Source organism: Anarhichas minor, unplaced genomic scaffold (genome assembly GCF_050575085.1).
Source record: "Anarhichas minor isolate MPS153535 unplaced genomic scaffold, ASM5057508v1 ptg000014l, whole genome shotgun sequence".
In the NCBI taxonomy this organism is placed as follows: Eukaryota; Metazoa; Chordata; class Actinopteri; order Perciformes; family Anarhichadidae; genus Anarhichas; species Anarhichas minor.
In genome coordinates, this window is record NW_027466460.1 from 7,439,589 (window position 1) to 7,451,039 (window position 11,451).

An 11,451-nucleotide genomic window follows, 5' to 3' on the forward strand; every position below is an offset into this window, starting at 1 on the left:
TGGCGATATGGTTGATAAATGTTTGTCTCATACGTCTGCTGGTAAAGGCTGCTAGATGAGCTAATAATGAGGTGGCCAAACTGCAGAAAAGAAAGATGTTGTTAGTAGTCAAGTTTCCCTGAATATTGATAATTAAAACAGTGATGTACAAGAAGTGAGAAAGTATAGGTTGCAGTACAGGTCAGATACGACTTAAAGGAGAACAGCAATGGGTATATTGCTGTTGTATAATGCACTTGCCAATGTGGGACAAATTAAAGTTGTCCTGGGTGTTCTAGGTGTTTAAAAACGTTTTATTACAAAATTGGTGAAGTGATCCATAATGGAAATACGAAATGAAACTAACATGTGAATTGTATTTTAGAGTGGATTTTCTCTTTAAGCAGATTAATCAAAGAAAAGTGGGCACAGATATGGTTCCAAACAAAGGTTCATCATCTTTTAAATCTGTGATAGTAGTAATATTGCCACTGTACTCATTTCAAGTTTATTTAACCAACAGCAGGTAAGTTCTTAAATCAACATTTATCAAATGTTTCATGATGCTTCAAGACTTTAATTCAAATCTCATCCTTACGTTTATATCACTCAAATCTTTTTTGGTATTAAACGAAAAACTCAATCCTCTAGTTGATCTATATATCTGAAATGTTTTAAGTTAGATAATCTTGTGAAAGGGTTTGCACAGTTGAATCCAGGATTTTGGAAAGATGTTGTCAGGTGTGTGTGTAGCCAGAATTCCAAAGTCCCATTTAATAATAAAACTACAAAAACAGAAAAAGCACAAGAGGTTCTTAAGATGCAAAATAGTATGTGCAATAAGTGACATAATGTGATTAAATGTGACAAAAGGTGTGCGTTCTTTGAATAAATGTATTATTTTTGCATCTTAAGAGCCTCTTCGAGGGTCATTTTTCTATGAAACTGTTATTTTAGCAAGATTATCATTCATTTCTTTTTGCCCTTTTGTTCAATAAAACTTTTAGTAATTTAATCTAAAAAAAGAAACATAAATAAATTACAAATTTATTGTCGAGGCTTAAATTAATCCAGTGGGTGGCAGCAAAGTCTGTAATGCTGCAGTCACACCAGTCAACTGATATGTGATTTTCTTTTCAGGGCTTTGGAAGAAGCCGCTCCCTGAGCCTCCCCAAGCGACTGAATTCGATGCCTTCTCCCAGACTTTTGTCACCTGTGAGCACACCTGGAATCCAATCGTCATTTTTACCAACACAGAGGCAATTGTCCTTTCAAGAAAAGGTCTACAAGCCACTGTCCCCGTGGGAGGCGGCTTCCAGAAGCCTAATTGGTTCAGTGGATGATGCCTTTGTGTTTAAGAGCCTCTCGTCATCTGTTGCCTCTAATGTCAAAGCTGCAGGGCACCGTAGATCTCTGCCAGAGCCTCCGGATGAATGGAAGCGTAGGGTGTCTCTTGATCCTGCACCTGTCAGCATGGGTCATTATCATGCGGCCCCAGCTTTTCAGGCACCGTTCATGAGCACATTTTCACCTGAGAGACCAGCCTTCTATGGGCCTCCCTTCAGACCTGCTCAGCCTCTGAGGCCTGTCAGCAGGGCCAGTATTGGATACATGGGACAAGGCTCCGGTCCAACAAAGTACTCCCCAATGCCTAGTGCAGTCCAGAAGAGTTAATACCACTAAGATGAGGTCAGACATACAGCCGATGAAGAGAAGTATACTTTTAAACCAATATACATGAATTATGGTAAAAAAAAGGTTTCTCGGACATGAAACACAAAAAAAGTAAATTTGGCTTAAAGAGATACAATATGTTTGTTCTATTGTAATGGAACCAGGTTTAAGCTTCTCCAGTAGGTCTGAGACTCAGGCATATTTTACACAATTTACTAGGTTTGTTTGAAGTTGCTGATGGAGTGATAAATGTTGCTATCTTCATGGTACGAGTGGCCACTTGTTTAGAAGACTTACCGCAGCTATTGCGTTGTGTTGCTGATGAGATATTACCCTGCTGAGCATTGATGGGAGATTTTGCAATTGTGGATAATTGGTTATTTCTCAGTCATTATGTTGTATCCATTTGTTTCAGACTGATCTAGGGCAGAAGTGAATCAGAACAGTGTTATGAGAGCCAAAGTGAACGTGTAGTAGATTAAATAAATGTTTGGTAGATTGCTTTTTTTCAATGTAGATCGGTGTTGCTCATTTTTACATTATTGGTTATAAATATTTTGTGAGAAATAAGGCACTCTGATTGTGTGGCTTTTCCGTCAAGTATCTTTACTGTTGCTTAAAAACTCACTGTGACTTTGTTATCACTTCTGCACATGTCAACATTTCATACAGCGATAACAATTACAGGTGTTACTCATCTTGTTTTATCCTGCTTTTTCTCTCACTACTAGTGGTGATGGCAAGTATATTAAAGAGTGAACATTTCATCTGCAGCACTTTCTAGCGACCGCAAAATGACACACACACAATTAATAAGTGTTGCAACTTAACATTGACTTTTTTCAAACTGATGACCCACATGTGATATTTTAAAATGGATTTAAGCTATTTCGCTTCTATTTAATGTGTTTTTAAGTCAAGAGGAATAAAAGTTGCATGCATACATACATGACGTATCCCACCTTTGATCACACACTGTGTGGTGTTAAAATGTAAACAGAACAACAGATTTTGCCATTGAGCTTCAGGGTTTCAATATGAATGATGTAGTCATGTTTCTTGCTGATTTTGGGGGGGGGCTTTACCCTGTGTTTGATGATTTTCTTGAAGAAAATGTTAAGTTTTTGCACCTGTTCAACACAAACTGAAAAAAATAAAAGACAAGAAAACACGCATTGTTTTTTTGTTGTTGCTTTAATCCACATTGTGATATAATTTAAAAAGTAGTGCAGATGGTTTTGATAATTTCTTTATTCAATAATTGTATACCAATGTTTTAAAATAACACAATGCAGTTTACACTGGTTCAAAAATTGACAGTAACTTTCATATCTCAACATTTTTTTAACGATTTAAAGATTAAATGTCCAGTATGTCTGAAGTATGTCAACAGGTTCAGGCAGGGTAATGACCTTGATGCTGCTTTATAACAATCGTTTTGGCCGATCACCATCTCGGATGAGACCGCACTGATCGTTCCACTGGTCTGTATATCTTTACACAGAGTCAGTAATTGCACATAATGACTCAGTTGGAAGAGAGGCGTACACAAGTGGCAGCTGTGTCCACCATTAACGACCTTCCTAACTTGAAGGTAGAGCCTCGGAGGTTACATCAACCCATGGGGACATGCTGACTTTGAAGATTCAACTCAAGGAAGGACATGTGTCTCTGGAGGGGAGTCCTTGCCTCAAAGAACATCAGTGGACATGTGTGTGTGTGTTGTCCATCCCCTCTCTCTCTCTCTCTCTCTCTCTCTCTGGTAGCTATCCTTGCCCCATGGTGTTTGAGAGTGGTTTTGAGTGTTTGGCAGGTTAAATTTAGCCTATTGATGTAAGCTGCATTCCATTCACAACAGGCACAGAGACACAGCCACAGTTTAGCTTTAGTGTCCGTGAGTGTGAAGATCAGGGAAGATCAAACTACCTTCTGTAGGTTGACCCCTGAGCCTCCGTGTCTCCCCTTCAAGGATACAGGTTGCACCCTAGGGATACCATTACAGGTACGAACAAGCGTCGTCAGGGTTTATTTTGTGAATATGTGGTTCATTCAAATTATGTAGAAGTTACGTTAAACAAAAAAAAAAATTGGGCTTCGATTTTCTATGAATTATAGAAGTCCCTTTTTTATGGAAACGCAACATTTGACAAATTATCTGTTATGTTTCCTAGTTTTAGAATTGTATTGCTTTGCTCTCTCTCTGTCGTTTGCATGGAAATTATTGCTGAAAATTCAGCAGATGGTCACAATTGAGTACTAAACAAGTAATATTTAGTGTTGTACCATGTAGTATCATGTTCTGCATTTGGCAACAAAGCAAAGCTAACAATATGTGGTTCACCGGGCACTGCCAATGTAAGAAAGTTATTTTGGATATTATGTTTAATGTTTTGTACTGCTGGACACTTACTGTGTCCAGCCACACATACAAACTTAGGACACAATAGTCACCCTTGACCTTTACACAGGTGATTTATCTTGTGACAACCGAAAGGGAGATAGCACTAACATTTACTCAAACTCAAATATCGGTCCAGTGACGAGACCAGATTTAAGAATTATGTGTGTGGAAACCGATCCTAGTACAATAGGGCTTTGCAATACATTGTAATCTATTAAATCTAACCCCGACAGAGAGATTATTATAACATGGCAAACACTGATATGGCAGATTTATTTAACGGGGGCCTTATAAATCATCTTGAAATTCTAAAAGATGCTGACAGGGAATGGGAGATATACTTTATAGACTTTTATAGACTTTAAACTTTGTGACTCGGGCAGAACAACTACATCCTGTGTCCTGTATGTGTTTCCAGTACTCCTGAATTCTGCCAAACTTGCCAAAGCTACAATGTCACAATTCTGTACAATGCCAACTGGAGAGAGGAAGAAGCGTGCAGCAGCTATTTGCCAGGAGGTCCACGGTACCAATGGTATGATGTTAGAACTGAGGACCAGCAGACAAACACACTGCTGCAAGATAATATCCATTGTGATCTGGGTTAAAAATGTCAGGGCTACACTCCAGTCTTTGCCATAAATAAGATAATGGGATGATCTACTACCTATGGCGACTAATCCTTTGTCGTTGTCCTTTACAAAAGTCTATTTCTGGAGAGGGGAGGGAAGAAGTGAGGGACAACTGTGTATAGCCATTTGGATAAAGTGAAGCTTTGTGACAGCTGGGGTACATACCGACTGTTGTGGCAGACGAGGAAGCATCATGTCCATCCAAAACTAATTCTCAAGTACAATGATAACACATTTTCCATGACAGGGCTTACAAAATGGAAAATATTTAATTTTGTGACAACTTTGATGTCATTTATGGACCCCTCCCCCAAACCTTTCCATCTGACAAAATGATATCAGGGTATATTTATATTGTGTATCCACCACGTTCCAGCTCTAAAACCAACTCTAAAACCAGCCCCTTCCCAAGTTAGTTTGTCATAGTTAGATTATATACAATTTATTTAAGAATATGTCCATAAGTATAATATCAACTGATGCATTAACGGTATTAAAACAAGATCTTTTTGACACAGGACCATTCTAAGAAACAGGGATTAGATTAAAGTCATTCACCATTTCAGTCTAAATCTGCACATTATATAGATTATTTTTTTCCTCTTTATCTTCATCTTTATGTATATTATTTTTCTCAACAGGGGACGTAATCGATCTCGGAAAGAAGCTCAGCACTCCTAAAGACATTATGTTGGAGGAGTTATCATTGCTTTCCAACAGAGGTTCCCGGCTTTTCAAAATGCGCCAGAGGAGATCTGATAAATATACATTTGAAAGTATACAAAATGAGGCAAACACACAGCTGAATGTAAGTCAACTTGTATTAAGTCACTTCATATATGTTTGAATGCGTTCAGGAGTTCTGGCATTAAGTGGCGTCTGCTTGAAAATGTGTTGAATGGTCTCATTAAGCAAATGTATCTAAAACTGTTACAAAGCACAGATGAAGAACAAAGACAAGTGCCTTTTACTGTACATCATGCAGCCAAATCTTCTGAGAGCTACTCAGGCCCTTTGCTGAGGAGCTGCTCCCCTCTTTATCAGTGCCTGTTGATGTGTTTCTGTGTGTGTGCACACCCTGTAGTTATAAGTGTGTGTGTGTGTGTGTGTGTGTGTGTGTGTGTGTGTACGTGCGCGTGTACCTGAGTGCATGGAACACAAGAGCAGCTGTAGATGTGCCAGCTTCACTTTTTGTTGCTCAGTTGATAACCAATATATTGACTATAATTTAATTGCATTCTGCAGAATGATATTTTAACTCAGAATACACACACTGTGGAAATTAAAGTGGACGCACCAGCCGATGGAAATACTGCTAATCCAGAAATCACTATTTCAGGTAATTATGCTCTTCAGTATGTTTACATTGAGGCCAACATGAAGCATTAACATATAACCATTAACAAAAATTATCTTAATCATATGTAAAAATAAATATACAAACCTTAACATTAGATTTGGTCTTTGGAAATCATTCCTACTTTAAATCTATTATGTCATCCACTTTAAAACAGTAAAAAATAAATACTGCATATACTGCAGAGTCAAATAACAGTGACTGATTATGAAATGCTGTCATGATAATGATCATAATAATGTATCATACAGCATACAGTCATAACTGCTGGTCTTGTTTTATGGCATTAACTTAAGTTGTTTGATACCATGATTGATATTACAACCTGAGAAACTTTAAATGCTTTATTTTATGATATTGTACTTTAATAAGCCGACAGAGTCCAGTACTTATTCCAAAACCCTCCAGTAGGGTGTCATCCCATGTTGACACATAATATGATGAGTGCACACTTCAACTATGTGCTATTTTTAGGCCTCAGAACTCAATAACGGACAACTCAGTCTGCCCATAAGTGTTCCCTAAGCACAGACTCTATTCATAATCCATTCTAAAACTTTAGCCTCCCCTCAAAAAGGTTGAAGAAAAAAGCTCAACATTAACCCATGAACTGCAAACTAAACCATCAGATCATTCCGCTGCAATGTTGGAACAATCTAATCGTGTCTCTCTGTTTTTGTTTGCTCCTTGACAGACATGACTGAAGAGAAGTTAACAGCCACAGCTATGCCCAAGTCCTACCACTCCCCATGGGATCAGGCAATCCTCAGTGACCCCGACCTCGCCGAAACACTCAAACTGACAATGTCAGGACCTGATCCGCGACCAGACCTTCCTGAGTACAAAAGCTTTAACCGGTGAGAAAACGACAAGATGAGCACGTTTTAGTCAATTACTACATCAGTACAACAATGAGGAACTATTCACACTTGATGTCAATTACAGGGTGGCCACTCCTTTTGGTGGCTTTGACAAAGCTCCCAGAGGAATCACATTCAAGCTCCCAGAGGTGGACCTGAACCCGCCCAGGTACCTAGAGCTGGAGGAGCCAGGAATGAAGCGACCCACCTTTAATAGGTCGGCCCAAGGGTGGATATCTGAGGGCACCCATCTGATCATACCCACTGTAACCCTGGAGCCCATTCAAATCCCAGAGTCTGATGACCTGTAGGTGGTCTAACTGTATGTAGTCTGGCCACATGATGTCAGCTGTAGTATTTTGGCCCACCTCTGATTAAGGCAAAACACCCCATAACACACTCACAATTACATTTAGTGGACAGAAAATGTTTCATGCTTTTGTTGACTAGTGTGTTTGGTGTACACTTAAACTGTATTCAAAGAAAATCATGTAAATAGCATAACTCAAGAAGGGTTTCCAATGATACAGACAGCAAAACTGTACATTTTATAAATGTTCAGTTGAATTGATTAATATGTAATGTAAATAAAGAATGCAACTTATTTATTGATGGCACACAATTGGAACATGCAGTGAGTTATATTTAGCTATTGTGATGAGTAAGCAGTATTTCATTTATATCTATTGTAAAGAATTATATTACAGACAAATACACAAATAAGGTGTTCATTTATATTTATTTATCATATAGATATCTATTATAAATAACTATTAACATCATGCAAGCAAATGCTGAATACATAAATATAAATTAATTAGCCTATAATTTAAATTAATCTAAAATTCAACACAAAAAAAATCAATTAGGGATGTGTAGAAATAAAACAATAGTGAAAGGTCTGTTTTATAGCTCTGATTTATTGTTGACTGCTGCTGAAAAAGAAAAAAAAGAAAGCTAAGAAATATTTTATCTTGAGGAAATAACAGATGTCACATCAATCTAGGAAGACTGAGAAATCTGGACTTGGACGATGGAACTGATTATTTAAAAACACAGCAAATGCATGGACTCAAAAACAGTGACTTTATACGCAATTATATTTAATAATTGTACAACATGGATATAGTCTGGCCTGCCTTGTTTGGAGTGAGAGAAAATGTAAATGTTTGTTCTGTATTGTGTCTTGTCACAGATGTACTAAAAACATGTAACTTTACAGCATCTCAACCTAGAAGCAATACTGTGTATGAGTGTGTAAAATACACTGAATGTCTGTGAGTGATAGTTTGGTGTTTTCTAAAGAACTGAGCTGAAAACAGTCAAGGTGCATGATTTTACTTCTACAGTTTAAGTGTATTGTTTTCTCGTACATACTCTACATTGTATAACTAACTTAAATGCATCGTTTTTATTCTTCTGAATGTAACTGGACATACAATTTACAAACTTAGAGCGGGGGAGATACAGGAGAAAAAACTCTGGCAAAATTAAATTCAAGGCCAAAGTATAGGAGCTCATGAGCAAACTTCATGTATGACTATCATTTCTCCAAAACCTCAACAGTCCGAATAATTTGCATTTCCATTTACACAGAATGTTTTGTGGGTCAATTCATTACTGTCATAAGAAGTGTCCATTTGTATCACTTTAAATGAATTAATACAGGAGCTTTGCATTTTTTGAATTTTTCTCACTCCCAAAAAAGATGTTGTTTTGAGACTTAACTCTGAGAAAGTTGACAAGGTTGATAAAGGTCACTGAGTTTTATCATGTATTATACCTGGTATCACAGCAATACAGGTTCATGTTAATGGTAGAGTATGTGTTATCGGGTACAGGATCTGACACAGACCTCAACATGCAAATCCTGTTTTACATAGAAGATTTAGATTGGGGCCAGTTTTTCTGTGATGAAAGTCTAAAAACCTGATAATAATAGAATTAACGGAATTAAAACTGCTGTATGAACTCGAATTGTCCTTTTAGCCACTGAGTTGCTGGGAGTCTATTTAAGTCACTTTTGGCTGAACTATTACACTCTGTAAACTGAAAAAAAGAAAGAACAAAACAGATACAAAAAAAACTGACTCCAAAAATAAACTAAAGAACAGTAGAGTTTGACAGCTTATCTGAACAGAGCTCAGCTGTGCAACATTCAGAGGGTGAAATATGAAGCCTAAAATAAATAACACTAAAAACACTTCATGTGTCTCAAGGGAGGTTTCAGTGCTATTGCTGGAGCCAAGATAGGATCAGAGAAAAGCTATATACAGTCAGACTATCTCCCCAAATACTGCACATTGTCCACACTTTTCCCATAAGTTAGTTCAGTATATAGCATTTAATATATATTAGGACCTGTATGAAAATATTAGTAAACTGTGAACGTGTTGCAGTCACAGTGTCTTGCAGAAGATGCTGTTTAATATTCTCAAACAGATTTCATTCTTGGACTCAAAATCTTCTCAGTGTAACAACTCAAAAAGATTGAATTACATTATTTTTCACAGCCGGGCCCACACACACACACACACACACACACACACACACACACACACACACACACACACACACACACACACACACACACACACACACACACACACACGTAGTGTGAATGATCCACTGCCACTGTGCATATTGTATTTGAAGTGAGAGAAGCAGCAGATGATGAACACTTGGCATTAGGCATGAGGAGGGTAAACTTGACACACTTGACTTTATATATATATATATATTCTTAGTGTATTGGTGTACTGTATAATGAAACTATTTAGCCAAACACCATTGTGGACAGACCCACTAAAACGTATGTGGAAAAACACTGCTCCGATCTTTATGATCCATGTCCTGTTTACTGCAGCATGGCAATAGCAGAGACAGAAATGTTAGAGTTAGAATATTCATATTACCATTTGAGGGAAATGAATGCTTAATATAATGTGTGATATGCACCAGTGGGACAAATGATGCACAAGAGAATTAAAGCAGGGCAACGTCTGTGTCCACTGTGGCTTGTTATGGTAATTATGGCATATTAACACTTTTAGTATTTCACTTTAAATCATAATATAAAACTGTATTCTGTTCTGTTGTTTGACATTTAAGTGAGTGCATTTTCAAAATAAATAAATAAATACAGGCAGGGTTTAGTCCCCACAGTGCTGCATGATTATGAAACCAGTGCAGTCATGTGATGTCTTCTCTCATCATCATCATGACAAGTTGGAAGTCTGACCTTCCGCCAGCACACAGTTTGCCATGCAGGGATTGGAAATTGCAATACAGCAGCAGTGCACTTGAAGCTACACTAGGGGCGGAGTTTGACCTCTCAAGTCTCAAAACATCACTAATCCGCGTCGGACATTCTGGCACATGCACAGGCCATCACTGGCCCCGTTTGTACAGAAAGAAGGGACGTTTTTTTTTTTACCGAAATAACACTGTCCTGCCCGGGTCTGTGTGGCTGCAAACAGCGGCTCGAGCTGCCGCTTGTGTTCGTGTCGGAGGGCTTGGGAATGCTGCAGTATGACAGATAGTGCGTTACATGCGTCTGGGACATATCTGCAGTGTTTTCTAGCCAGTTTTGTTTAGAGGATTCGGGGGGAAGTGTTGGGATTTGAGTGTTGACAGCTGGACCGCCCTGGAGGCAAGTATCCGCTTTCCTTTAAGGTGAGTCGGCACTTGGTCTTGTTTTGTTAATGCATGAATGCGAGTTGCGACATATTTATGCTGCTGTCGCTGACCGAGCGCGCTGTTCCCACATACAGTTGACCGTGAGTCTGTTGCAACGCTGGCAGCACGTTTCCTACTGTGGGAACGCGCACTCGTCGCAGCTTTAGGTTTTGTTTTTTTGAACCCGGGAAAGCTCAGGATGGCCAAAGTACCGTTCGGTGAAGGGTTTGCGGACTCTTTGTGAACAATATTGCAAAAACGTGCATTATGTCAGACCGTAGATAGGCCTTATACAGGCATCACATGTTGTTAGTGAGGCTGGTGCAGAAACACATGTGTGCACTGAGACCAAATGTTGGCTTTAAACAGGAATTTACATGGTGAAAACGTTGGAATGTTTATGAAAAATGTTTTTTTGTTGTTGTTTATTTTACCCCAAAATGAATTAAATGCCTGCAATCAGTAATTTATTTAGCATATAGATTTTAGGTACATTTACAAATGAGACTAACAGAAATTTGCGTGACTTTCTCATCTAATCATGAATAAATACAAATCTACCCCCCCCCCCCCCCCCCTACAGTGTAAACATTACAAATGTAAACAAACCAGAGCAGCACCAGATTAAGATGAAAACAAATCATAATTTAGTCGCTGTCTCATGTGGGACCTTGTGGCAGACAGTAACAGGCTTCAGTCGTTTTGATGTTTTGGTGGTGGAGTGAACCTCCTATTTAAATGTATGTTAAAGATTGTAGCTTGAAGCTTCATGTAATTCAGTTTAAACTGTAACATGGGCTATTTTTGTTGATTATTAATTTCCTATAGCAGCTGATTATTGTAATAGCACATTATCCATAAGAAAATAAA

The 11,451-nt window shown here is 38.2% G+C and overlaps 1 protein-coding gene across 1 annotated transcript; it reads left to right on the forward strand.

Annotated features, from left to right (window-relative positions):
- Positions 1–4,507: 4,507 nt before the first annotated feature.
- Positions 4,508–7,259, forward strand: myoz2b (myozenin 2b). The gene is made up of 5 exons (XM_076091901.1): positions 4,508–4,589; positions 5,328–5,494; positions 5,932–6,025; positions 6,738–6,900; positions 6,989–7,259. The coding sequence occupies exons 1-5, from the start codon at positions 4,508–4,510 to the stop codon at positions 7,212–7,214; spliced, it is 732 nt and encodes a 243-aa protein (XP_075948016.1). The 3' UTR covers positions 7,215–7,259.
- The last annotated feature ends 4,192 nt before the right edge of the window (positions 7,260–11,451 follow it).